The sequence below is a fragment of the Pyrgilauda ruficollis genome, unplaced genomic scaffold, assembly GCF_017590135.1.
Source record: "Pyrgilauda ruficollis isolate IOZ18807 unplaced genomic scaffold, ASM1759013v1 scaffold44, whole genome shotgun sequence".
Lineage (NCBI taxonomy): Eukaryota > Metazoa > Chordata > Aves > Passeriformes > Passeridae > Pyrgilauda > Pyrgilauda ruficollis.
In genome coordinates, this window is record NW_024525934.1 from 687,735 (window position 1) to 715,271 (window position 27,537).

At 37.8% G+C, this 27,537-nt stretch overlaps 1 protein-coding gene across 1 annotated transcript in view; it reads left to right on the forward strand.

Annotated features, from left to right (window-relative positions):
* The window catches only part of GPC6 (glypican 6), a 715,002-nt gene that overhangs the window by 202,589 nt on the left and 484,876 nt on the right, over nucleotides 1–27,537 (forward strand). Inside the window, 1 exon segment of the mRNA XM_041478308.1 lies at nucleotides 16,382–16,540. Coding sequence (XP_041334242.1) covers nucleotides 16,382–16,540 — 159 coding nt within the window.

The following is a 27,537-nucleotide window of genomic DNA, read 5'->3' on the forward strand; positions in this document are numbered from 1 at the left end:
ACATTCATAGACCTGATTTGCTCATAAAATAACTGACACAATTTCAGTTTGATCATTTTGTATTTTGAGTGTGTCTTTTCAAACAAGTCTCAGATGCTATCTCAACTCTGCATGATGTTTCAAATTAGCATTAAATCACTGCTTGCTGCTTCTCTTTGCAGTCTGTACTCACACATCTGCAGCTTGACATGAAGTATGCAGCATCTACCTTTAAGAATGCAGGGAGCTCAGTTCTTATCTTCACTCTAGAATTCATTCCTGAAGGAGACAGATTGCTTGAAGTTTCGAAATTTTTTTTTTATTACTTATTTCGTCTTCATAGATCTACTATATTGCAAATCAACTTAGAATTATTGTGGCACCTTACAAGATTCTGTCACTAGCATATGTGCCTAAGTATTTATTATTATATGGCTACCATTTTTTAATCTTTTAAACAGAATTTTATGTTAGTGGTAATAGTAATAATATTTTCAGATTGTTATAGGAACTTCAGCAGGAAGCTGATCACACTGGATTTCTATGTCTTGCTCTGGAAGATCTTAAGTATCACTTGAATGAAGAAGACAGTGAAGGTGCTTTATTTGCTGTTTTCTTACATATCTTAGATATCAATACATTAAGGTTGCCTCAACTGAATTTATCATCTGATTATGAGTAAGTAGTCACACATTTATATGTTGTAATAGGGAAAGGTTGCATCAAGGGCTATAATCATTTGGTAGGTGAATCATACTACTTCATTGTATGCCAAATACAACTTTAACTATAAGCAAGCATGTTTGATTCATTTTAGATCCTCTTTGCACAAATCATGAGTGTGGAGCTCATGATCATATCCAAATTGTCCTGTACTTTTGTAGCTGTATAAAAGGAAAATCAATAATTCGATAATCAATAAATGATGAGTAATAATGCAATTTTAAATTTAAACTCCAAATAACATTAAAAATATATTTTTCAGCAGCTTGTCCTAATTAATTTTAATGCTGGCAGTTTTTATGGACGAAGGACTTCAGGTGTGTAAGTTATCACATAGAGTCTAGTGGTACTTTCAGGTGCAAAAGTTATTGCAGAATTTATTACTGTCATTGTCATCATCATCATCATTATTTGGATGTTGTGGGTAGCTTTCATTTTTTAGGAAGTAATGTTGTCCTGTGGTAGTTACTTTATGAATTGTCAGATACTAGTGAATTATTAAATGACAGCAAGGAGTAGCCTAGATAGCTGTTTTGTAACTTATTTTTAATTAGTTTTTGTGTAGTTTTAGAACTCAGTCTGAGACCATGCAGCATTAATTTTGTATGACAACTCCATTAAGATAGAACTTAATTTTTGTGTTGAGTTTGCATGGCCAGGTTTTGATAGCAGGAGTGCTTCAGGGGTGGTTTCTGTGAGAAGCTGCCAGCAGCTTCCCCCATGTCCCGCAGAGCCAGTGGCAGCCCGCTCCAGGACAGCTCTGCTGGCAAAGGCCGAGTTAATCAGGAATGGCGGTGACACCTCTGTGATAACATATTAAACAATGGGGAAGAAAAGTTGCTGTGCAGTTGTAATGGGTGCCAGAGAATAGCAGAGGGAGAGCATGTGCCAGGAAAAACTCTGCAGACACCAAGGTCAGTGCACAAGGAGGGGCAGGAGGTCCTCCAGGCACCAGAGCTGTGATTCCCTGCAGTCTGTGGTGCAGACCGTGGTGAGGCAGCTGTGTTCCTGGAGACCCTGGAGGTCCATGGGGATACAGGGATCCACCCTCAGTTCATGGAGGAGACCCATATGGAATGCCCAAAAGATGCCCATGGCTGCCGAAAAGAAGGTTGTGAGCCTGTGGGAGGTCTGTGATGGAGCAGGGTCCTGGCAGGGATCTCTGGACCCATCTCCTTGCACTTCTTGGGAGAGGAGGTAGAGCTGGGAAGGAGGGAGAGGTTAGGGGAAGGTGTTTTTAAGATATATTTTACTTCTCATTAACCCGCTCTGTTAATGATAAATTCAGTTAATATCCCCAAACTGAGTCTGTTTTGCCCATATTGGCAATCAGTGAGTCCTGTCCTTAACTCATAAACTCTTCCCTGTCCACTTGCAGAGAGGAGTGATAGAGCAGCTTTGGTGAGTGTCTGGCATCCAGCCAGGGTCAACCCACCACAGCTCTAGATACTTTGCAATGGTATTGTGAGGAAAGCTAAATCTATTTAAATGTGCTATATAGATTTTAAAAAGCATTCTGTTCTGTGGAAGGGGATTTAGAGTGTTCCTAAAGTGATGTTAAAAGAATGCTAGTAGTAATCTGATTCTCCCTTTAGGACATTAATCTTTTAACAGTAGTATCAGCTAAGATTGGCATTGATAATTCAATCACTCAAGTAGTTGTGTTTGCATTTGGCAGAAAATGGCTAGAAACATCTGCAACAAGTGCTCAAAACTACTGTTGCAGTTGAGCAACTGCTGTCACTGAATGGATGTAGAAAATAGCCATAAACTTTAAAAGAATATTCATTAAACACAGTACTCATTGGGCAATTTGTGAGCTGCGCCACATTAATTGCATTGCTTAGAAATTGCCTTGAAATAGGGACTTTTTCCTTAGAAAACAAGTAGACAAGAAAACAAATGATAAAAGTTTTGGTATTTTCTGTTTAATCAGGATGTAAAGGATTTCCTTTTCCTTTTTTGCACAAGGCTTTTAGTGAAGTTAATAGCACCTGCATTATATTATTCCTCATTATAAACCTATAAATCTCCTTCAGAAACATAAAATGCTGTGAAACCTGTCAACTGGTAGTATATTGTATTTATTAGGATCATGAATCCCTAATTTGTAATATAGAAAAGTGCCAGCTCAGTGAAGAGGTTATTTACTGGCAGATGTGTATATTTTGCGTATGACTTTTTCATAAAGCATTCTGGCTTGTTTGCTGATGACTTCTTTTGCAGAATGTAATTTGTTGCCTTATCTCATAAGCCCTCTGTGAGCACACTGATCTTGATATACTTTTTATCACAGAAGCAGCCAAACCACTCCAATTTTTCAGAGAATGGCTTTCAACAGTTTCACAAGAAGAAAAAATCTTTTTGTCACTCCGTGCTTATAATTGCATGCTCATTGTTGTGTAAATGTTCATAACTTGTCCATACTATTTCCAGTTTGATTGTATAAATCACCACCTCAGAGCAAAGTTCCATCTCCTGGGTCTCCTTGTTGCCCATGAGTCAAACCAGGAAAGAGAGACTTTGCAGGTTGATGTTCAAGAATTGTGACAGAATTCTGCAGTAACTTAAAACACATGTAGAAATGACAGTGAGTGGAGATCTTCTTTTAGATGCTTTGAACATTTTACCACATAACTTTTTTTTTTTTTTCTCCTTGGTAATTGCAGACATTATCTTTACTTGCATGTACTCTGTGAAGGCTGGGAAAGACAGTTTGATGTTTTTCCACCTATCGTTTACTAGATGTATTCCTTAACTGAAACATGTCAGTCATCTTTTATAACTCTATTTGTGATATCTAAGGAAAACACAGTATATGTTACTTACTTTTGATAATCAATGCAGACAGTGATAAGGAGAAGGATAATGTGAGTTTTATTAGGACATTTGCTATTTTAAATAATTGTAAGGACAGTAAAAGTCAATATTGTTGCTGAAAATGCCCACTTTATAGATTTTAGAAACTACTAGTAACTAATATTTAAAGAATAATATATTGCCTAGAACTATTTTCTTCTTTACAATTTTTTTGCCAAGGTGAAAAAACCTGAAATATTCCAGGCCCAAGATTTTAGGTGTGTATTAGTCCAACAGAGCACCAAAAAGTGCTGTAATATAATTACTACTGCTGCTGTTGAGCCCAGGGTTGAAATATAGTTCATAGTTTATTAAATGAAAGCCCAAAATATTGCTCTTTCCTAAATATACATGATTCATACTGGAATTATGTGCATGTTGGCCTAGCTTTTATTTCAGAGATTTATTCTTGCTGTTTGCAGGGATATCTGTAGATAATCACAGGCCCTCCCTATTAGGGGTGTAAATAAGCACGACTTTTGCTCAGATGGCACAATCACAGAGCCCCTTGGCAGGGCCAGAGGGCTCTCTGCAAAGAGCAGGAGAAGGGAGGAAGGCAGTAAAGGAAGGCAAACTCAAATGGTTTAACCCAAGGCACCCAGGGAAGGCAATGGGCCCTTCCACAGGGAATGAGAAATCCTTACATTTAGAACTTTAGAGATAATAACAAAACCTGGAAACATCATGTCTACATCTGCAATGCTAGCTTGCATGGGTTTATGAATTTTATAGCTGTTTTTACCAGTTTTTGTTAAGGTGGGCAGTCATTTGAGGTTCATACAGACATCCTCAGAGACTTCCTTACATTTTTGCCTGTCATTACTGTTATACCTTTATTTGGCTCCATCCAAGCAGCATAGGACAGGGAATACTTTATTCTGAGTAGCTTCTGAGAGAAGGAGCTAAGACAGGAATGTACTCAGTCTGATCTGAATTCAGACAGATGCCTCAGAGTCTTATTTATACTAAAGGCAAAAAGCACAAAGGACTTTGACATAATGTTTGCCAAATTTCTTTCTGGCTCAATCTGCTATAGATCTGCAAAGAGTTTTCTCCAAGAGACAAGTACTCCACTTTGGGTAGTATCTGTCCATGTCAAAGTACACAGAGTAAATAGTAAGAAAGAGTGCCTAGTATTCTTTATAGGAAGCAGCCCATTTAATCATAATGAAGAAGAATTATTAAGGTTCTTCAAGGAAAATATGATGCCTATCATACCCTGAAGATGATGTTCTTTCAATATTTTTTTTAAGTTTGGTTGTTGTTTCGGGAGTTTTGGGGGTTTTTTAAGCGTGGCTTGTAAAATAACCACAAATTAATGGGAGGCTGGTCACTGCCAGTCAAAAGCTATGATTGTACTAAAGAAATGGGCCCCAAAAAATGTATATTAAGAAGGCAAAAGTAATTCTCTAAAGGACTGATAGAAAAAAGTATAGCTTATTGCTTTATTCTTCTATATTTGAATGCTTTGATTAAGTCTGTAAAAGTGCACCAAAGCCTTTTAATTTACACAGTCAAAAATGTCCATTCAAAAATGTGATTAGATAAGAGAAGACTTTAGACACCTAAAGGGATTTCCTTTCAAGCTGATCTTTAATCATAAAGGTCAAACCTTTAACATTAAAGCACTTGAAGAGCAAGAAACATTCAGTTATTGATTTTGAAGACCCTGAATCTTACCAAGTATCACAGTCCATAGAGGGTATTGATAGAAGTACAATAATAAAAAAGCTAAAAAGAAATTGTTCAGACTCATTTTGCATCTAAGTGCAGGGGAAAAAAACCAAAATAAAACCAAACCAAAACAAGAATTCCCACATGAACAAAAAAACAAAATGCCCACTCTGTAGGGCTAGCAATAGATTGGATCTCAAACACGATTGGGAATAGTGGAAAAGGGAAATTGCTGTGGCTAGCTGCTATCCTCTAAAAAGCTTTCTTTTTCCTTTTGGCAGTGATTACTGTGGCTGGATGATATTATGGAAACGTAGTTTCTGTTAATTAGAGAGAGCTTTGAGTTTTTTCAGAGCAAACAGTATTCTGCTGGAAAATATTGATTGAAAAAACACCATGATGTAGCAAACAGGTTTTTCTATTACACTGCATTCATTACACTGCCTGCATGCTCAAGCTTGCAGCCTCAGCAGTGTAGGTCGCACCTGCCCTGTATCCTCCTTCAAGCTGGGAAACCACTTAAAGTCAAGGACGATGTCATGCCTGCTCTGCCAGCACCTCTGAAGCACCCCTCTCTAATTCACTGTTAGAATTATAGAATCATTGTGTTGGAAAAGACCATGAAGAGAGACCAGCTAATAACTCAGCACTGCCAAAGCCGCCAAAATCCATGTCCCTAAGAGCCACATCTGCACATCTTTTAAGTATCTTCTGAAATGGCAATTCAAGCATTTCCCAGGGCAGCCTGTTACAGGGCTTGACAACACTTTCCATGAAGAAATTTTTCCTAATATCCATCTAAACCTACCCTGGCACAATTTAAGGCCATTTCCTCTTGTCCCAATACTTGTTACCTAGGAGAAGACACCAACCTCCACCTTGTTATACCCTCCTTTCAGGCAGTTGTAGAGTCCACCCTGAGCCTCCTTTGCTCCATTCTAAACACCCCCAGCTCACTCAGCCACTCACAGGACTTGTGCTTTAGACCTTTCACCAGTTCCATTGCCCTTCTCTGAACACTCTCCAGGATCTCAAAGTCTTTCTTGCAGTGAGGGGCCCAGGACTGGACACGGGACTCAGAGTGTGGCCTCACCAGTGCTGAGTACAAGCAGACAATCTGGTCCTGCTGGCTGCACGATTGCTGATAGAGGCCAGGATGCCATGGCCTTCTTGGCCTTCTTGGCCACCTGGGCACACACGGGCTCATGTTCATCTGACTATTGACCAGCACCCCCAGGTCCTTTTCCAGTGAGCAGCTCTTTGGCCACTCTGCCCCCAGTCTGGATACTGGGACCCAGGTGCAGGAACTTTGCCTTGTTGAACCTCATACCATTGGCCTTTCCCATCCATCCAGCCTGTCCAGATCCCACTCTAGAGCAGAGGGATCCTAAAGTCAACCAAAGCAACAATCCTTCCTGTCAGGATCTTTGTTTGAAAATGGGCTAAGAAATTAGCTCAAGCCCTCACCCAAAATTTTTAGGTGCATAAAAGGGGATTTTCCCTGTGAAGCATGGCTGCAAGCACCTCTAACCATATATATCAGTGGCTAGGTCCTTTTTGTTAGGGGTTATAGCTATAGCCCTTGGATACACAGGGAAAGAGACAGAAACTTGAGAACCTGACCTGAACCAGCAGCTAAGAGAATTTCTATCTCCTATAATGTGGAAGCCTCAGAGGTTATGAAAACTGGCAAGCTCTAAGACAGCACTGGGCCTGTAACAGGAAAAAAAAACATGTAGTCCATGTTCAAGAGCCCTTCAAAACTTTCTAAATTCTACTGAAGAGTGACAGCACTGTTTTCTGAACCACCTTCAGTCCAAACCCATCCCAGGCAACTTCAGCTGCACACACACCAGCTGCCTCCCTCTTCAGAGGATGCCCATGGGTCCAGCTTGTCTGAAAGATGGGAGGACCTGGACACACCCACCCAGGTTCTACAAGATGTGCCAGCAAGTTATTGAAACTGAGAATCTGAAAGCAGTAATTAGCAGGATTTCAAGAATGTCAAGTCTCACTGCTGAACCCTGAGATTCCTAAGGAAATATCATTTATTGAAAGTGTTTCAGAATGCCTTGCATATTCATAAAACATTTGCCTATCCATGGTTTTAATAATATAGAATTTCTATTTGCATTATACATCTGGCAATATTCAGTGAGAACCCTTTGTTTCATATTGATAATTAGAAGCTTTGTAATTCAGAGTATTTTTATGTATGCTTTAACGCATGGTTATTTTCAGTTCCATGAAGTTAAATTTGTCACATAAGTTAATCAAAACAGTCTGAAAGTAGTTAGTCAATAGGAAAAAAAAAATCTTTCATGAGAGGACTTCCCTCTGGCACATTCTCAGTGGATATCTACTGTATTTCTTCCTCCTGTGTCAGCTGATATTCTCTATTATTGAAGGAGTCATTTCAGCAGTGTTGATTTTCATCACAGTGGGCAGAAATGGTCTGAATTCCTTACTTGCATAAGTAAGATTTACTGGGGGAAGTCATAGGACATTCTCTTCTGCACCTTTAGGAAAGACCTGAATACTTATTTCTGTAGTTCTGAGACTCTCCTGCCTGAAGGAGAAGCCACATGCAGAAAAAAGCACCTGCCTACTCTGGTATCTTCTACTTTTCTGATCAGGAGGAGCATCTGGGGAAGTTTTTCCCATGACCCCTGGGAGTCAAGGCTCCCAGAGTCACTGCAGAGCATGTCCAACTAGGACCAATGAGCTATGAGGCTAAGCAATAGATTGTTACCATCAGTGATAAATCACCTGATAACTCTCAGGTTAGTGAGACTGACTCTCAGTCATCCTTTAGGGCAGGAATTAGCTGATTTTCGTTGTTTCTTCATTGCCACCCTCCAGTTTGTCATGTGTTTTCCTGTAGGGTTTTACACCTTCCCACATCAGTAGTTTTCTTCTTAAATCTTCCACAGTTCTGTCTGTGTGCCTTGCTTCCAGTACCTTATTTGGCTTTAGCAGGGACTTTCTCACATTGTAGCAGCGTATAAAGTCAAAGATACACAAACTTGGAGAAAGTGCTTTGCTTCTTGCCTTACAACTTTTGTCACAGTAAGTTTAATACTAAGGAACTGGTAGAGGCATTTTGCTTTTCACAGTGGTTGGCTCCAAACAGAAATTAAAGGACAAATGCCAGCATTTCTGGCCCTAAATTTCATGGGTAGACCTTGAGTTGGTATGATAACAGGACTCTCAGATCTTTACAAATTGTAGCCTCTCTTTTTGTACTGTCTTTTTCCTGAAGGAGCTAAGATATTAGGCTGAAAAATATATCAATAAAGAGTTTAAGGTGGAGGCACCAAAGTCGTAACCACTGATGTATCCATTACAGCCTATGACTTAGAACCAACTCAACATTATCATGTTTGTCTTCCTGAGCTGTTTCTGTGACTGGCATTGCTGGAAAGCATGTCATTATTAATCAGAAGACAAAAACGTAGATTAATCTGCTTAATGGTAGCACAAAAAGGTTTCACTGGGCTGATTGAAGGCATCAATATAAGAGAATAAGAGGAGAGCACTTTGATTAATGACTCTTAAATAGTTGTTGTTTAGTATTTTAGAAGCATGGATTTTATGCATGACAATACAGTGATTAGCAAGGGATCTGCACAGCTTTAAAATACACTTGACAATTCACTCAAATGGCATGACTGTATCCCATTCAGCTTTAACCTTTGATGTATGTGTGTTAGTAAAATTATAACTCTCTTAAAGGGCTGGTTTGGGCAGTACAGCATACCCAGTTAATCTCAGGAAGCTAAGTCCAGCACACTCTCCTACTGCAACAGTATTTCGGGGGGTACATGACCTAAGTGGTGTAAATCTGTCTCTGATACATCATGTGCTACAGTCACATCTTTGGGTTTCAGTTTTACGTGAAGAATGTTGATTAAAATCTTTATAAATGCATGAATGTGTACAGTCTCATCCTGCTGTCTTAATCATTAAATTGTTCTGAGGGCTGCTTAAATTTAAAGCCTGCCTTGCATTGTGTTTTATGGTCATGGTAAAGAAATGTGCTGCTTGTGTTCTACTTCTCACTATAATGCTATATAAGATATTTCTGCTATTATAGTAGGGAACATAATAAACAGCAAAAATCAATTCAGGGGAAGGGAGAGTTGGCTGCTGTTCCCAGATGGAAGCATGCTTTGAAATCAGAAAATTGCAGCCATGTAGCCAGTGAGATGATGAAACTATTGGTGCTGAATCACAGCCTTGCTGTTTGCTTTCCACAAGGCACTGAGCACAAAGCCAGTAATACACTCTCCAAGAAGTAACTAGAGATTCTTCTCACAAACTGTGTTATCAAAAAACAATTTTTCTGACTGTGTATGCTTGGAAAATAAAATGATCCTGAGCATTGGAGTAGTGGTACTGCTTCTAGTAGTTTAGTTGGGAATACTCAAGGGACTTCAGTTCTTTCTTTAGCATCTGTATAGTCTTAGTCTGAACAAGTTTGCTTTGGCCTCGGCTTCGGTAACTTATTACTGAAATCTTCCCAAGGACAACAGGGTCAGGGCTTCTTGTAAATGAATGTTCCCTGTGGGACCTGTAATGAAGAGACTGTTAACTAATTATCAGTCTGTTTGGAAGGCATTCATTTTTTAATTGACCTCAAAGAAATCAAGGAACAAAAGGAATTTGAGCAAAGATGATTTGAGTTCTGAGGCAAAAAAATGAGTCAGTTTTATTCTTGGGGTAGTAGCACAGGTTTACTGGAGCCCACCAGACATAAAAGGTTTTCAAGTTCAATATTCCTTTGATTAAAATTAGGAGAGCTGTGTCTGATGGCACGATCTGTGTGTTACAGACAGGTTTCCCCTCCCTTCCTCCAGCTGTCATTTTCTGTGCAAATATTGCTCCTGTCATCACTTGTCAGGCCAATATTACGATGGAATTAATTTAAAACATAATCTGTTTCCTTTTAGTTTGAGTAGGAAAGTTCAATCTGCGACTTGAATGTCAGGTGCAGTTTTACAGAGGCTGCTTGCAGGGCTGTTATACCCCACAGAGAAGATAATTACAAAGTCAGAAGGAGCCTTAGGACTTTTTGGTTAGAGAACAGGGTTTTGTCCAACAAAATGATATTTTAATTTTTGCTGTTTGAATATTGCCTGAAATGCTAAAATTCATGTTTCTAATTTATTTTTAACTGCTAAAAAAGTTAATGCAGAAAACATGATAGTGCTGCTTGGATTCAAATTAAAGATGATTGTCAGTCAAATTCTTCTACAGCGCTGTTTCCCGATAGCAGATGTGTGACAGAATGGTGTAAGTGTATTGGAGAACTATAGCTTTCCCTAATAGAAAATTTATAATGTGATCATTAAGAGTTTCCTATGCTCCTGATTTCACCAGAGAACTTAAATTGAAAACTTTAAAAGTCAGCATTCAGAAACATCATCACCCGTACTGAAAATGATCCAAATCTCAAAACAGTGGGCAAGGGTTAAAGTTAAATGAGGTTTTTCTTTCAACTCTATTCATCATTGTTTTAAAATAATCTTTTACAATAATAAAAAATACAGAAAATTGGGTGGAAAATGTTAACTTAGAAACAGAAGTCAAGTGGTTTCAGTCCTTTATAATTCTGAGAGGTAGGAAGTTCTGAAGTAACTAATCACAGAACCGCAGAAGAGCCCACTTTGAAAGGAATGCTAGCAGATCATCTGGTCTCAGGTACTGAGGGAAAGGGAGCCCCCTGTCCAATCAAATCTTGAAAACTTCCAGCAGTGAGGCATCCACTGTGTCCCTGGGGAGGTTGTCCCAGTGACTAGTCAGTCAGTTCTCACTTTAAGAAATTTCTTTCTTATGCCAAGTTGAAACTTCTCCTGGTACAATTTGTATCTTTTGCCGCTTGTCTTCTCCATGTGGGTCCTTGTGAAGAAAGATGCCCCATCCTCTTTGTACCTTCCCTTTAAGTACTGTAATACCTTGACTGGGCCCCACCTGAGCCTTCTCTTTCTCCAGGGGAAAAAAAAACCTGACTTTTTCAGTCTTTCCTTACACTCCAGTCTTTTGATAATCTTCATGATGTTCCTTTGGACCCTCTCCAGTCTGCATCTTTTTTGTCTTGTGGGGACCAGAATGGGGCACAGTGCTCCAGGTGCAGCGTGGCAAGCACTGAGTATAGTGGGATGATCATGTCTCTACCTCTGCTAGAAATGCCCCTGGGGATGCAACCCACTATCAGATTTACATCTGCTGCTGCTGCTGCAGGATGTTGTTGTCTCATGTTGGCTGGTTGTCCTCCAGAAGCCCCCATCCTTTTCAGCAAGGCATCTCCCCAGACACACAGGTGTCAGCATGTACTGGGCTCTTCTACTGTTCTGTTCAAGGTGCAGGACTAGATACTTGTCTTTGTTAAAGTTCCTACTGTTAATAAATTCCACTGCTTTCTCCACAAGTGGCTGAATATGTGCAGGTCTGAAGCAAGTATTTCAAGTTTCAAAGAGCACAGCTAATGACAAAGCCAAATCACATCAAGCCTGCAAGATGAAGAATGTAGAGATACCTTTTCTTCTTTTTAGGCTCTGTTGATGCATACAAGGTGATCAAGTTTGAAAGCACATCTTTAATTTACCCCTTTTGTTTAAGAATTTTATTCGCTGCTGGATTTATGAAGCAGGGTCATGACTCTGTTTCTATTCTCCCCAGTCATATAGTTAGTCCTAACATTCTGTGAATAGACAACTATCAGGGCTTTAAATTTATGATTAGAATAGGAACTATAAATTTATGACTACCTGAGAAAGAATTGCTTCCAAAATTGCTAAACTTGCAACATGACCCATAAAAAATTCTGCCTGATAATAAATATGTTATGTGATAATACTTCCATTCCTAATAATATAACCAAGGTGTTCAGGAAATCTGGTGGTTAAATTGTTGAGGGTAATGTTATATTCTGTAGGGTTTACTCATCCTTCAGACTGTATCTTCTGCAAGCAGTTACCACTCTCAGATCAGTTCTGGCATTTTGATACGCAGTGAAAGCATTTATTCAGCTTGAGAGCTGTAAGTTGCAGTTTTTTAAAGACTTCTGAGTTTTGTAGTACATTTTAAGGACACCAAACAGTAATACATCTGAATATAAAACAAGTGCTTTATAAATTGCTTTATCACACTTCAAAGCAGCATTGCTAGCAGGATTGCCAAATTCAACTGCAAAACTTGCCAATTTGGATCATGTGAAGGCAGGTGTGAGATTACAGCTGTAATAAAACTGAAATTGAATACTGGTAGCTGAATTTGTAGTAGGCAATTGATTTGATTTATATAACATAAGCCACATGAGGAGAGATATGTAGGTCAGCATCTTCAGCTGGAAACAGTGGTTAGAAGAGTTGTGGTAAGTCGCTGGAAATATTGAGTTAGTAGCTGTTCAGCCTGGCAGAATGCTGGTGCAGTGTAACTACATTTGTGTCAAACTTGTTTGGGGAGACACCATTTGCAACAAGGAAAAACTAGTCAGTTATAACCAATGCCACTTGTGCCATAAAAATCATTGCTAAAATTAGCATCAGAACGTAGACCATATGGAGTTTCCCAGGGCAAGAACTGGTACATTAGTTATGAGCACATTTTCATCCTGCAAAATACTTGAGGTGTGTAAATACACAAATTAGTGATTAAACACTTTCTATGGTAATAGAACAATGTTTTACAAAATGCAAATGGTAAATGATCCAATTCAAAAAATCAGAGGAAGCACAATCAAATTATCCTGCAGAGTTATTTCCAATCCAAATAGCCCCTTAGGTCACAGATTTGCACAAAAGAAGAAAAAAAAATCCAAAATGAAGCACACACCCCTTAATTAAAAATATCCAAACTAACAACAACAACAAACCAAAAAACCAAACAACAGAAAAATCAAAAAAAATCCACCAAAAAACCCCCAGCAAAACACAATGTAAATACCCAACAAACCCCCTACTTTTGTGCTAAGAAAAATGTGTCCATTTTTTTTTAACAAGGAGTAAACTAATGACCTGGCAATTCTAACATTAGTTGGAGGTTTGATAATAACAAGCACAAAATGAGAATCATACTTTTTAAAAGGAAAAGAAAAGATTAAGCATACAGAAATTACTTTGCCAGAGAGTTTCCTTTTGCCATTCCCAGGAAAGCACAAAACCTTTTGACCAAGTTATGAACTTCTGGAAACTGCAGCCAGTCATGACCAGTAGAAACATTGCAGGGCTTAAGAGCAAAAATTTCAAAAGCTTTATTTTTACAAAATTAACTTGAACATCTTAGGTATACAAAGATTCCATTGGTGTGGATCAATGGAAAGTGCTTTTTCTTTTACTTTATCTGTCGTCTGACCTGATCCTCCAGTGAAGGAAAGAGAAGGAAGCAAAAATCTCGAAAGAGAATATGAAAAGTAGCACAATATTTCCATTATTATTTCTTTCTACAGAAATGCAGAGAATATATGGACAGGGAGGAGAGAAGAATTAGAAATGTGTTTTGAAAAAACATTATTCTACAGCAAGATTTTTGTGATGAGGGCAGTTGGCTAGATGATTTAGGAAGACGTTTTGTTGGGAGAAAAAGTCAATGAGATCATGTGGAAGCTGTGAGTGTTTCTGATAAATGTGAGTTTCTAGTCAAGAGCCTCATGAACGAAGGAATAACCAGTGAACTAAAAGGAAGAAACTTAATGAAAATACATGTAAAAGAAAACAATGCACTAGGAATCTGAATGAATTTGTAGCAGGCAAAGTGAGAAATAATTTTTGTAGCAAAGCAAAACTAAGACTCTAAATAAATCAGAGAAAGAAAAAATTACTATTCCTCCAAAAATTACCATTCAATAGAATTTAATTTGTCATAATATTCAGCCTAATATGGTGTCTTAAAAAATTTGGACTCATGGCTGTTACTTACTAAGCACAATGCCATGATGATTACCATTACCAGCTTATAACCTGACAATTCTGAGAAACAAACAGAGCCAGATGAAAAAGCATAAGAACTTCAGATGACGAGAGGAAAGAAAAGTGAATTTTATAAAAATTCTCAGTTGCAATGGCACCAGCGGATATTATCATAATAAAAAGCATAAACTACCACTCTGACTGGAACTGGGAAAGTAGGTATTTTCAATTAGGAAAAAACCCTGGATTTATTGAGGAAAGGGGGTTGCAGACATTATGGATGGGGTATTTTTTTATTTAATCAAGCACACAGCACTGCTTCTAATGATACAATATTTCAACTTTACTTGTCTTTCTGACATCTAATAAAAACTCACATTACTGTTACTGAAATAACCTTTATTGTTTCTTATTATGGCACCTCCCTTACCTGTTGAATAGTTGCAGTTTGATGTGACAGAGATGTAGAGGGTAAGGCAAACATTAGTCTGCCACTATCTTTTATGTTTGACAGCAGCTGGCTCACCGGTGCCTGTATGTGTTGTTTATGGCTTAGATGTGTGACTTTGAGGATAGAGAGGAATTAATTTCTTGTGGTGGGAGGGTGTAGCAGACATGGGAAGCAATCCTTACAATATTTTGGTGGTCATGGGATATATTTTTTCCCAGTTTTATACAAAGTTTTATATCATGGTTCGTTTGGACATGACTGGGACTTGTAGGTAGTGCTGCCAAACAGTAACTGATAATAATAAAGTGATCCTTTCTGAAGATATATAGCTGTGAACTTTTAAAAAGTCTTGAGACTGCTAAAAGAAACCTCATGGCATTATAATTCATATATTACGAACTCTTGCAGAAAAAACAAATTAAGATGGGGTGAGGAGTCAGGGTTGAGGAATGACTAAATTCCAAGTTAAAAGACTTCATTCAAGAACTGAAACATAAATTCGAATAAGGTGAGGGCAAACTCAAGACAGTGTTTATTCTAAGCATGTGCAGACCTCTTTTTGATGCTGTCTTCAAAATGATGCAGCAGCTAAATGTATTATACCCCTGGGAAGCATAAAACTTAGGGCCTGGTTCTCCTCACTACATAATAAGAATGGTGAAAAGCAGCCTTAAAGTAGGTATAAATTGCATTTAAGTCTTCTTTATGGCTCAGCAGTGGTAGAAAGGAGCCTCAATAGAAATGAGAATCAGGTCCCCCGTATTTATTTAACCCTTGGGCTTTGTATATCATTTTATTTGCACCTTTAAGAGATTTGCAGAGGGATTTTTAATCAGGATTTGGTGTACAGAAAGCTAAATGTTTTCATTGCCTTGCAAGTAACATTAATCATACAGGCAGATCATTCTCTTTATTTCTCAAGAGGAAATGGTAAGATTTCTGCCTTTGTACAAACCAAGCTAAATGTTTCTGACACCCTTAGTACAGTGTCAATTGGAAATTCACATTTCATGTAATAACAGACCATTTTAATTTCATGAGCTGAAGAATTGGTTTCCACGTGCAAATTGTACTGAAGAAAGCAATATTGTCAGAAGAAATGGCAGAGTGCTTCAAGAGATAAATCTATTGAATTAAATAAGAGGCTTTCATTACCTTTTACATTGCATTTCCATATAACATAAGCATTAATTAAACTCTTCACTGCTTTCTCCTATTCAGCAGAGCACTTGCTCAGTCTGACAAGAAATGCTGCCCAAGAAAACCCAAACACAATCATTAAAATACACTTAAGAAGAGGGGAAGGAAGGGGAGAAGGAAACAATGTTTTGGTGCACTTGGTTTTGACAACAAATGCATAATTTTTGTTTTGCAATTTTTGACAGATCCAGTGGCTTGTAATAGGTCATCTCACTAGATATTTCTCCAGGCAATTTGAATACAAACAGAAAGCAAGCAATTGTTTTTTCAGATTTTAAGTATGCTTCAGTAAATGTGGAAGGCTTCTTCAGAGTGGGAGAACACTTTTGGTGTGAGGCAATTTTACTTTTTGAAGTATAAAAACAACTCTACAAAGTGTGTCTCCTCTCCCCTGCGAGGAATACCCAGCCATAGCAAAGTTGTTGATACAAATTCGAGATGTCTCCTGTCAAACTCTTTAAGTCAAGCCTTAAAGAGCTCCGTGGGTAGCCCACAAAAACTGAAGACCCATCATGTGTTTTTTGGTTCTGGCACATTTCTATCTGTAATCAAATATTTCTAATTTCTTCTTTTCTTGTGATTCCAGGGGAACATTTGAGAATCTGCCCTCAGGAATATACATGCTGCACCTCAGAAATGGAGGACAAGTTAAGCCAACAGAGCAAACTGGAGTTTGAAAACTTAGTGGAGGAGACAAGTCACTTTGTACGCACGACTTTCGTATCCCGGCACAAGAAGTTTGACGGTAGGCTGGATGTAATTTACTTATTTTCAAGGTTATTTGATTTAAAAGCCATAATATCCATAATACCCATAATAAATTCCAATGTTCTTTTCTTTACAATTAGATATCACATTTTCAGTTGTCAGTTTTGCTAAGATAAGGGTTAATATACAGCTGGAATGCTTATCAGCCTTGTGAGTATTGCCTTTAATTACAATGACATCAAGAATCAGACTGTTAAGTGCCTGCAGGCTTGGCTAATGTTGAAAAAAGAGATTAGATATGCATAGAGAGGTTTATAATTTTTGTCTCCTAGTTTCAAATGCAAAATTTACGTTTGTAATTATGTTCACTGTTGCAAGATGAACGGTGGATCTCCCCTAATTTTTGTTATTGCAGAGCAGTATTTGTGTAGTCTGCTTTTTTATAGCCTTAAGGTTGTTGTTTTTTCCTGCATGATTTTCTTGTGATGTACAGAGGCTCTAAGAGGGCTTCTGGCTTCCAAACACTAAGGTCTCAAGTTGTGTTTGAGAGAGATTATCATACAAACCACTTAAGCAGTACTGAACCCATTTTTTCTACCTATAAAGAACAGAAAAGAACACTTTGAGGGTTTTATTTCCTTGTGATCAGCCTTTATAAGATCTTTTCAAGATCAAGGTTATGGTGTGACAGTTTGCTAAGTGTTTGTCTTTGATACTGAACACTAAGCTGTTTTTATGGTTGTGTCCATGTTTTCAAATTATAGTTTTATCTAAATATGAAATCTGTATTTGTGTTGAAAGTGTCACCCTGAGCATTTCTGCATATGTGTAAGTTGAAAAGAGTATGGCATTAAGAGGTGTAAATCAGCATTGCAAAGGGAATTGCAGAGCTGCATGTGGGTGGAAAGCCTGAAAATAGGTGGGTAAAGCTGGCTAACCCTAGGTAATGGATCATAGGCACACATTTAGGAGAATTGTGGAAGTGTTATTTCTGAACTTGGAAGCTTGTTTCAAAACTCTTCAGTCCCATTCAGAAAGAAGTGAAAATGCCTCTAACTCCTTAGGGTAATTCTGTATTATTATCCAATTAAAGATTTTTTTTTTCTAATATTGATTCTCTCAATGTGACACAGAAGAAAAAATGAATTATAAGAAAAGGGAATGGGAAAAGTGTAATATGAAGAGGAGCTGGAGGAAAGTCTCTAGCAGATCAGATGCTAATGTAATTTAGAGAATGTCCTTGGAAGGTGGGGATGACCGTGCACTGCTCTGAATTGTGATGACTTCCCTTTTTAATGTAAAAGTGTAATTTTTTTAAGTTGTGGATTTAAAAAAAAAAAAACTAGTTGTTTTCAAAGGATCTTAAAAAAAAAATCTAGAATTTGCGTGTAGTATTACAAGATGAGTGTGCAAGCAGAACAGACATTTCAATACATCTAGAGCATGCACAGGGCTTTTTTTTTCCTAGAAGGAAACTGGGGTGATCACTGATGTTCAGTGACCATGCAACACACTGAAAACGCTGGGCTCATTGACCACAGAGCTCAGACAGCACTTTGTTAATTCTTTGCCAGCTTCAGGCCTTTCTGTATTGCACTGAGTTTAAAGACGGCTTTTTCAGTAATCTGAAGTTCTGTGTCTTAATACTGATGGTAAGGTATGGCTTAAAGTTCCGGATTGGGTGTAAATACTCCCCTCTGGGATCTGCTCCACAGAAAATTGGAATAAAATATTAAGTTGTTTTTTCTATCTTATTATTGATGTTTTAAAGGGAATTTGCAATGTGATGTCTTATCAGAGAGGATTTGAACTTTGTGTATGCTTTGAGAATTTCAATGCTATTTTAAAGCTATTCAAATTTTGTTCACTTATATGGAAAAAACTGCTTCTTTCCAGAAGGGCAAAGACATTAATGGAAAAATATATTTACCTAATGGACTTCCAGTGTAAAATCAGCTAGATTTCTTGCAGTTTAAAATGCTAAGATGCTTTTCAGTATAAAGCAGTAGCTAATGTCCATTTTTTAACTCTTTGAGCATAATCCATTTTTTGGCTTGTTTTTTAATTTGGTACTGTGATTGCACAAAGGAATTCCGATACATGATTCTGCCATTTAATGCTAGTACACCACAAATAGCAAAACAGATACAGCCAATTGTGATGATTTTATGGAAGTTTTGTGTATTACCTGTACAACAAATGAATATATGAATACCTAAGTAATGCTGAGATAGATATCAGTGTTGGTCCCTTGAGGAGTTAATTTCAACTATAGTTGCTGCCAAGCTCTTTTTTTGTTCAGACATTCATATAATTTTGAGAACTCATGAAAGGACATCAAAGGAATATCTTGTAGATTTTACAGGGTTTTTTTAATGCTGTACTAGATGTCTTAGGGTAATACTAAGTTTTGGAACATAAGACTTTTTAGAGGTATGTGTGCTCTTTAGATTTTTGATCTGACCTTCATAAGCCTTATCTTTCTTAATTTGTTTTCTGCCCCACAACCATAGAGCTTAGATATGATAACTTAAGCATAGATATGATGTTATGTTTTCCATTTTGAGAGGAAATTTGAGATCTGTTTTCCTTTTCAGGATTTTCCCCAGATTCCTATTCATGATCTAATCTAAAAGGAAACTCAATCTACTGTAACTTGTACATTGTCTCTTTAGCCTCTGATGTGACAAACATTTTTACAAAGAATCACGGGATCTGAGCATGGCTGAGATGTGATGGGGGTGGCTTTGTCAACACTCCTGCTCCAAGCAGGCTAGGCTATCACAGATCACCCAGAATCATGTGCAGCTGTATTTTTAATATCTCTATGGATAGAGACTGCACAGCATCTTCGAGCAACTTGTGTCAGTGTTTGACTATCTTCACAATAAAGTGTTTTCTTGTGTTTACATAGAATTTCCTGATTTGTTTTGTTTTGTTTTTTCTTAGTTTTTACCCATTGCTGTCACTGGGCTATATATCCCCCCACTAGATATTTATGCACATTGATGAGATCCCCTGCGCCTTCTCTTCTCTGGTCTGAACAGTCCCAACTCTCTCTGCCTCTCCTTTTAGATTAGGTAGTCCAGTCCCTTCATCATCTTACTGCCCCTTGCTTGGATTGCACCAGTGTGTCCATATCTCTCTTGTACTGGGGAGTGCAGACCTGGACCTAACTCTCCATGTGTGGCCTTATCAGTGCTGAGCTGAGAAGATTCCCTTCCCTCCACCTCCTGGCTACCTATATAATTTCTGTGTCAGTTTTATATTTTGTTTCACCTGAAGTACGGTACTTCCAAATCTATACAAGAAATGAATGTCTGCAATGATTAAAAGAAGAAGCAGCTCAAGATTAAATTTGTAACAGACAGCTTTAGAAATTACTCAACAATTTGGTACCATCTATGATCAGAAAAATTATACCTTTCTTTTAATTGTCTATCAATTCTTGCATCCTTAAGCCTTTATAATCTTTCATTTCATATTCATTTGTACTCCACATTTCTAAAGATCTGTCACTCTATTGGGACTTTTGACTGCTCCATTCTTCTAGACTCATTTATTCCTCATAGTATATGAGGTTCAAAGATGGCTCAGAACCAAAGATCTGACAATATAATTCTTCCTTCAGTTTGCATGTTCTAGGCAAGTGGTGTGCATTAGCATAAGTCACTACACAACATAATGCCAGCTGCCAGTTGTTTCTTGGCTGAGCCTTATGTGCAGATGCTCACATCTGTATTGCCACCATCATATTGCATATTTGTCATTGCATTGACATACTGGATGGTCATTTCAAGCAAAATCAGTTTCTGGGATTTCACTAAAAATGTATGAGGATCCACAGAATCTTCTCCTAAGAATCTTGCCAAATAAATAAAGCCTTGAAATGAGAAAAGTTCCTATGAAACAACAATTGCTCAATGGTCATGGCAGAGAGTGCAATACCTGTTTCAGCAATGGGACATACATATCCTTCCAAACACTAGGAAAAGAAACAAAAAGCCTTTCCAGCAGATAGGAAACACACTGGAAGTGAAGAATTACAGCAGATGAGAATTTTTCTCTTACCTTAAGGTTTTGTGTAAGACTAACCCATATGAGCAGACACTTAATGATCAGCTGTTTCCTATTCCTAACAACAGACAAGTAATCATGCTCCACTTCTTGGACCTCCACCGTGTACCTCAAAGCAGCTTAAAATATATTATGCTCCCAGTGTAGCTGTAATAGTATCATCTTATTATCACCAATTCCCTTGCATAGTGACATTGCTAAGCAGCTGTTTCACATACAAGCCAATTTCTTTTAAGTATTGCTCCATCAGCAACTGAAACCAGCCTGGCCGGAAGGTTTTGCCATGAATGTTAATGAGGATACAAGTAGCTGTTCTGTGACATTTTCTCACTAATCCTTTGAATAAGCATAGGGAAAAATATAACAAAGAGTTTTAATTTAAGCTAGATAGATCAGAACCTGATAAAAGACACACTGTCTCATCATTCTTATTAAAAATTACACTAACATTCTTAGCAGTGGTGTTAAAAATGAAGGAATGTCTAAGAATAGCTATCATGAACTTGAATGGATAGCCTTCAGCAGAATGTGTGAGGCATGATGCCTTTTAAGGAAAATAACCTGAATAGCCTAAGGACCAATCTGCAGCTGCATTGATCTATCATACAGTGTCATCATTCCCTGTGCTCCTTTTATTTGCAGTCTAGGGGAACAGTGATCCATACCCATTAGTGCTGCTCACATATATCTTACAGTCATTACCAGCAGCAGTGGTGTAAATTACAGGGCAGCAAAGAAAGTTTCATAGATGATCTCCCATAATAATACCTACAAGAATAGCTAACATCCCAGACACCCTGTATTCCCTTTTCTTGCATGCTTTATGAAAGAACTTGGAGAAAAATAGCAGGTTTAAATCTTTCCTTGATACTAGAGCTGAAAAAAATATGTTTTTTGAAGTTGGTTTCCAACAGTGTAAGAACTTTTCAAATGAATGAACTATTATAGCCAGGTGTAACTGTCTCTAATTAAACTTGGCAAAAAAAAAAAAAAAAAAAAAGTGTGAAAAGTGAAATAAGGCAGGTGCTTGAAGTTGGAATACACTGAAGTTCAGTTCCATGGCCAGTGTAAATCTCCTGCCCTTTGCTCCCTCTTCAGCTACTCTTGCTGCCAGCCTGCCAGCCTACCTTGAGCTACAACTCATGCCTGCAGGCTCACTGACCTCTGTGGATTTCTGCAGAGGAGGGGGAATACAGCAACACAGAAGGACACTTGTACACTGGTGCTGTTGTGGTCAGCAGGTAAAGGATGGGCTTCCAGCAGGATATTTCTTAATGCTCTGCTTTCCATGCATCCAAAGCGAAAGGGCAGGTTTTCCAAATGAAGAATTTTGGTTTGGTTGATTGGTTTTGGAAGCAGGAAGTCATGAAGGACTGCCTTTTCAAGAGATCTGTTTGGGAGGCAAGAAGCTTCTCCAGCATATGGGAAAGTCAAATAAATAAATACTTACATTATTCTAGTGCTGCCATGCCCGAGGCAGCATGTGGGCTACACCATACCAAAGTTGGATCACCAGATACTTTGGGGCTTCCTTCTGGGCAAGATGCTTGTGGTTTGTTTGTTTGTTTTACTTTGTTTATTTGACAATATTTCAGTGTTGCTTTGCAACATGTTTCAAGTGCAAAATCCACTGCAGGATAGGTGGATTTTTAAAATCCACAACTACTTGGCTTTAACAGTGCTAGCAGGGCTACAGTTTACAATTCATCTAGTGGTTTAACACACTGCATAACTTCTGTGTTTGCCAAAATACAGACCTTAGAGCAAACAGAAAACTTAAAGAAATGCAACATCTGATGACTTGTAGCATGTAATGCCATACCTTAAATTTGACAGGAAACACAAATTTGAAAATCAAATATTTTACACCTGATCAAAATCCTATCAGAGCTGATGGTAGTCTAAGAGAAACCTCTATTGCCTGCAAACAATTTTAGTCTAATCCTGTAAGATTTGCCCTGAGATTACTGTTTATCAGTTTCACATATTATGTCAAAATTTGTGAACTACATTAAAACAATTTTTTCATGTTTTTAATTAACCAAAAGAGGAGAAGTGGCAAACCTACAAAACTTGGATAGGAATGATTTGCCTAGTTATAAGAACAGTTTCCAGTCAGGGATGCTAATTCCTGTCGCCTGGCCAAGTCCAGTACTGAAAGGCAACATTCTGAGATTGTGTGTCTTTCGCACACTCCCTGCAGCTGGAAATGCACTTTGAGCATTTGGATGGGCTCTGCTCTTCCTCAGTTTCATTTGCTAAGTGCAGCTGGTCAGAGGAACAGTAATATTCTAACCAGCTGTGTCAAATTTATGAAGCTGCAAAGCAAAGAACAAGCTGTTACCCTGAGCTGTAGTAGGTGGGCATCACCCACTCTCAAATAGATCTAATTAGAAAATGTTGTGCAGGTGTAGTCAAATAAACAGGTTTTGAGAGGGCAGGGATATGGTGTTTTTGCCATGAAACAGAAAGCAGAATTTGCCTTGCTGATGGTTAGATATCCACGATATCAAGTGTTCCTGTAGGTTCCCTCAGTAGTCAACAAGGAGTGTGACTTGCACATTAGTGTAAAATTTACACCTCAAAAAGGTCTGGAAAAATCTTTCCCTGGAGTACATATTTCTGTATATGGATTAGAAAGGGTATTTAGTCATGACATAGATGCCTATACTTTGGACTTACTTATACATTTGTTCAGATAAATTCCACCCCAAGGAACAGAATATAGGAGTGAAGCATCTAAAACACTTCTGAGATTCTCCTCTGTGGGTTTGGTTGTTTTGGTTTTTTTTTTGTTTGTTTGTTTGTTTGTTTTTTTGCCTCTTTTGCAGAAGTCATCCTCTCTTTTTTGGCTTTTTTTGTTTGTTTGTTTTGTTTTTGTTTTGTTTTGCTTTGTTTTTGTTTAGTATTCTGTAGGGAAAAAGACATTTAAAATACTGAGACAGGTAGGCACTATAGAGGTCAGTCATTATCTTATGCTGGTTTACAAAAAACACTATCCTGTTGAATTCAAATGGCATTTAATCTATAGCAAAGCTCTGAACAGTGTATAGTTTTTAATATTTTATGATGAAAATTGTTCTCTAAGTGTCCAATCCTTTAAAATATCAACCCATAAGTAAAATTACTGATTTACAAATACTAAACCCCCTGTGATTAAAGATGCTTCAGATGCATGTGGACAAGAATAGAATTAGTAGTGAACTCAGCCTCAAGTCCATAATACTGATGTCTTCTTGCAATTGTCCAGTGGAGACTCTCTTACCCCTGTGTGATTCTTACTCTGATGGTAGCTGCTTACCTGACACACAGCAAGGACAAAACCATGCTGTGAGAATCAAAAATAGCCACTGTACATAAAACCAAAGCTATGAAAAAATGCTATACATACATATTGTCAGCACTTTGGATAATAGGGACTATAGCCTTATAATTTCTCATTTGTTGTCCTCAGCCCTCATTAAATGCAGAAATACTGTTTTTTAGATTAATCTCATGGCTGTTATAAACAGGCATTGTTATCTTTTTGCTGACCTTCTTTCCCTAATTCTTTTGCTTGTGCATCCAAACAACTGGGAAATTAAAAGGAAACTTAGTGTAACGTGAAAAGGTTCCTGTAATACTGAAAAATGATTTAATGACTCTCTGTCTCTGTTTCTTTGCTTGCCTAAAATACTTTTTAGAGTTTATTTAAAATAGTTGTTTTTTTTTTTTCTTTTTTTTTCCTTTTACCTTTGTTTTATGTTTTACAAGAAAAAGATGGAAGTGGATCTTTTTCTGGGGGGGCACTACCTGTGAGGACTGTCACTTTTTCTGGGAGGACAGTCACTTTCAGCAGTAAGATAGGGACAGAAGTGAGCTGTATGCCTAAATACCTATGTGCCATAGGAATACTTCTAGAGATAACTTAAAAGCAGGCATATGAATGCCCACTTGTGCTATACTTAGTGGCAACTATGAAAATTGCTTATATAAATCAGAGCTACCAGAATTCAGGTCGGAGACAGGGAAGATGTGGCAAAGACTTATTCCTTCTCAAGTCTTCCTTGCTTGCTTTACATTAGCTCTCATTCCAGACCAACAGCTGAGAGGTAAAAATGAACATATGCTGCCCTGACTCCCCAAGTGTGATCTTGTCTGTGTGGGTGCTGGTAGAAAGTAGCAGCCATCCTTCTCTGGATGGACAGCCCTGCTGGGTGCTGGTGAGGGCTGACAAAGCTGGTTAGTGCCACACCATGGTCACCACCGAGCTGGTGTTAAATGTGGCATCACCATCAGGAGTGCAGTTTCTGCTGGCCAGGCTGCCATGGGTAAAATAAACACAGATCACAAAGACACAAACCCCATTAGATTATTCATACTACAGTGTTTCTTGCTTGTTTTACTGTGCATGAACATTCAGATGTTGTTTCTGAAAACTTTGAACTTAAAACAATGCATGGCACCTATATTATTGAAATATTCCAGTTTTCCTAAATACCTTGAAACTCTAAATTTCACTGATTCTCCACAATGTGTTTTTTTTTGTGGATTATTTTTCTGAATATTTCTGATACAGTTCCCACTCATTCAATTATTAAGATTTTTACATAAACAGGAATCTTTATTTTCAACTTTCTCATCTTTTCAAAGTTATACTGAAATGCTTTTGCATAATGTATTTTTTGTATATGCATCACATGTTTACTCTGGGATACATATATTGGGATACATTGGGTTTTAAGCTTTATCAGAAATAAAGCCTTTAATTTTCTTTTAGTGCAACCCGTGTGCTTTATGCTTTCAAAGTGACATGAAGCACATAAAGTGTTTCAGCAGTGCACAGGTCAGTTACCTGTCATTAATAGCAGGCACTGGAAGGGCAAAGCACAGAGCAGGAGATGAGCTGACAAAAGCTGGTGGGGAGGGGAACAGAGAGAAAGGACCAAAAATACAGTGTCATGAGCTATCTGTTAAACTGTAGTCATGTAAAGAACAGTATTTGGCTTACAGGAACAATCTGAGTGGTTAACAATGCAGCTTCTTCTGTGGAAGTGTCTTCACATGGGTGGAGAGACAGATGGTGGACACCATTGCTGCTTGAAATCTGCTTTGAATCCCTACAAAGACTCTTAATAAAAAGAAAACCAAACCTTAAGGCCTGAAATATATCTTCTTTAATATATGGCAGGTTCTTAATTTAACATTCCTGGGTGAAATTATTTATTGCAAATTGATACTTCTTTTGTGTTATTATGGGAGCATCGAGAAGCCATTCACCATTCCTGAGTTAGGAAATTCATCAACTCACAGCTAAAAGGCTGTCCTTGCTGTTGAAGAGCTATACTCATAGTGAAAACATTAGACATATATAAAGCAGGAAGGAGGTGAAAACAACTCATTCCAGAAATGTAGGACACCTTCAGTCAATGCAATCTCAGCAAGATCATGTCCAGGAGAAGGCAGCAGCAGGTACTTGTTGAATGGTAACATCAGTGAGTGGGTACAACGTATGCGAATTAATTTTTACCCTGATAAGAGCAACTGGTTTGCACAGGTGCTAAAACTGTGCTGAGGAAATCAATTCTGTTGTTATCTCCTTTTTCCTTTTTCTGACATTGAAGTAGTTTCACAGGGGATATGCTGCTTAAGGAAGGCATCAATTTATACAAACTTGTTGTATAAAAGTTGAACCAAAGTTTGGTAGGTGCATGACAAGGTGATTTCTGCCTGATGTGAACTAGTTTTTGGAGCATGTAAAATCTCTTAAGGGAAAAATGCAATAAGCTTTCAAAGCATAACAAGAAATGAATGCATGTGAAGATATGCAGACTAGGAAATCTACTGTAGCTATTGAAGCTAAGCAAATATAGACAATCTGGGTTGTTTAATTTTTAAAGACTGGAAACAATTGGAGAAAACACTTTGTTTCAAGCACCACAAAGCATGAAGCAAGATTTGAAGCTGAAATATGTATTTCATGTCTACAAAATACTATTGATTTAGTTTTGAATTTCAGTAAAATCAGGTATTTTGAAAGATTTCAAATGAATGCTAAAGGTTATTTTCAGCTGAAAAACCTAGCACATTGCAATTAAATATGAAGAAACGAATTATTATCAAATCTTTTCCAATTTTGTGGTACAGTGAAGTTCTGTGAGTCTGTGAAAAAACATCAGCACTGCATTTTTTAATTTTTACAAGTTTCTGATGTTAACACTTGGTCAGCTTTACAAGCAAATCTGAAACACTGCCAAAAAAACAGTGCTTTTTTCAGTGTCTACTGTTGTACACATTTCCATAACTTTCCTGGGACTCCTACAAGTTAATAATAAATTAATTTAATATCTCATTAAATAACGTGCAGGGGGAACCTTGTCCCATCTTCTAGAGTGCATAAAGAAGTTTCAGTACAGGCCATGAGCTGAAGATGCTTTTAGGCTATGAGGAATGGATCCCAGAGCCTCAGATATCTCAGGAACATTTTTGGGCTCTACCCAAACCTGGCTAGGTGGGATCTGCTGCCTAGTGAGCTACAGCTAGTGAAGAGCTACAACTTTGAAATTACTCTGCTTCTTAGTTCAATGCCCAGAGACATCCTTTTCCTACATGTGGTCAATATTTGGAATTTAGCTTCCTCTTTTCATACCAAAGAATGCATGATACGACATTTTAAAAGGCCACTGTGTATTTGTAAGCGTATTGGTATTCAGCTTCTTAAAGTTGTGATTTATTTATTCATAGATTGAATTTTAAGTCTAAATAAAGGCATAGAGGCTGAACCATTCCAGTCTAATTGTATATCAATGAGAAGTTAAATATGAAGTGAATATTAAGGAAATTTAAATTGAGAACTTATACAACTTAAATTAGAAATTGCCCTACAAAAGACTTTTCTACCCCCCCACATTAGTAGCATCACACTCCTTGAATAAATATGGGCATATCTTTAATATTTTTAGCAGTCTCAGTGTCATG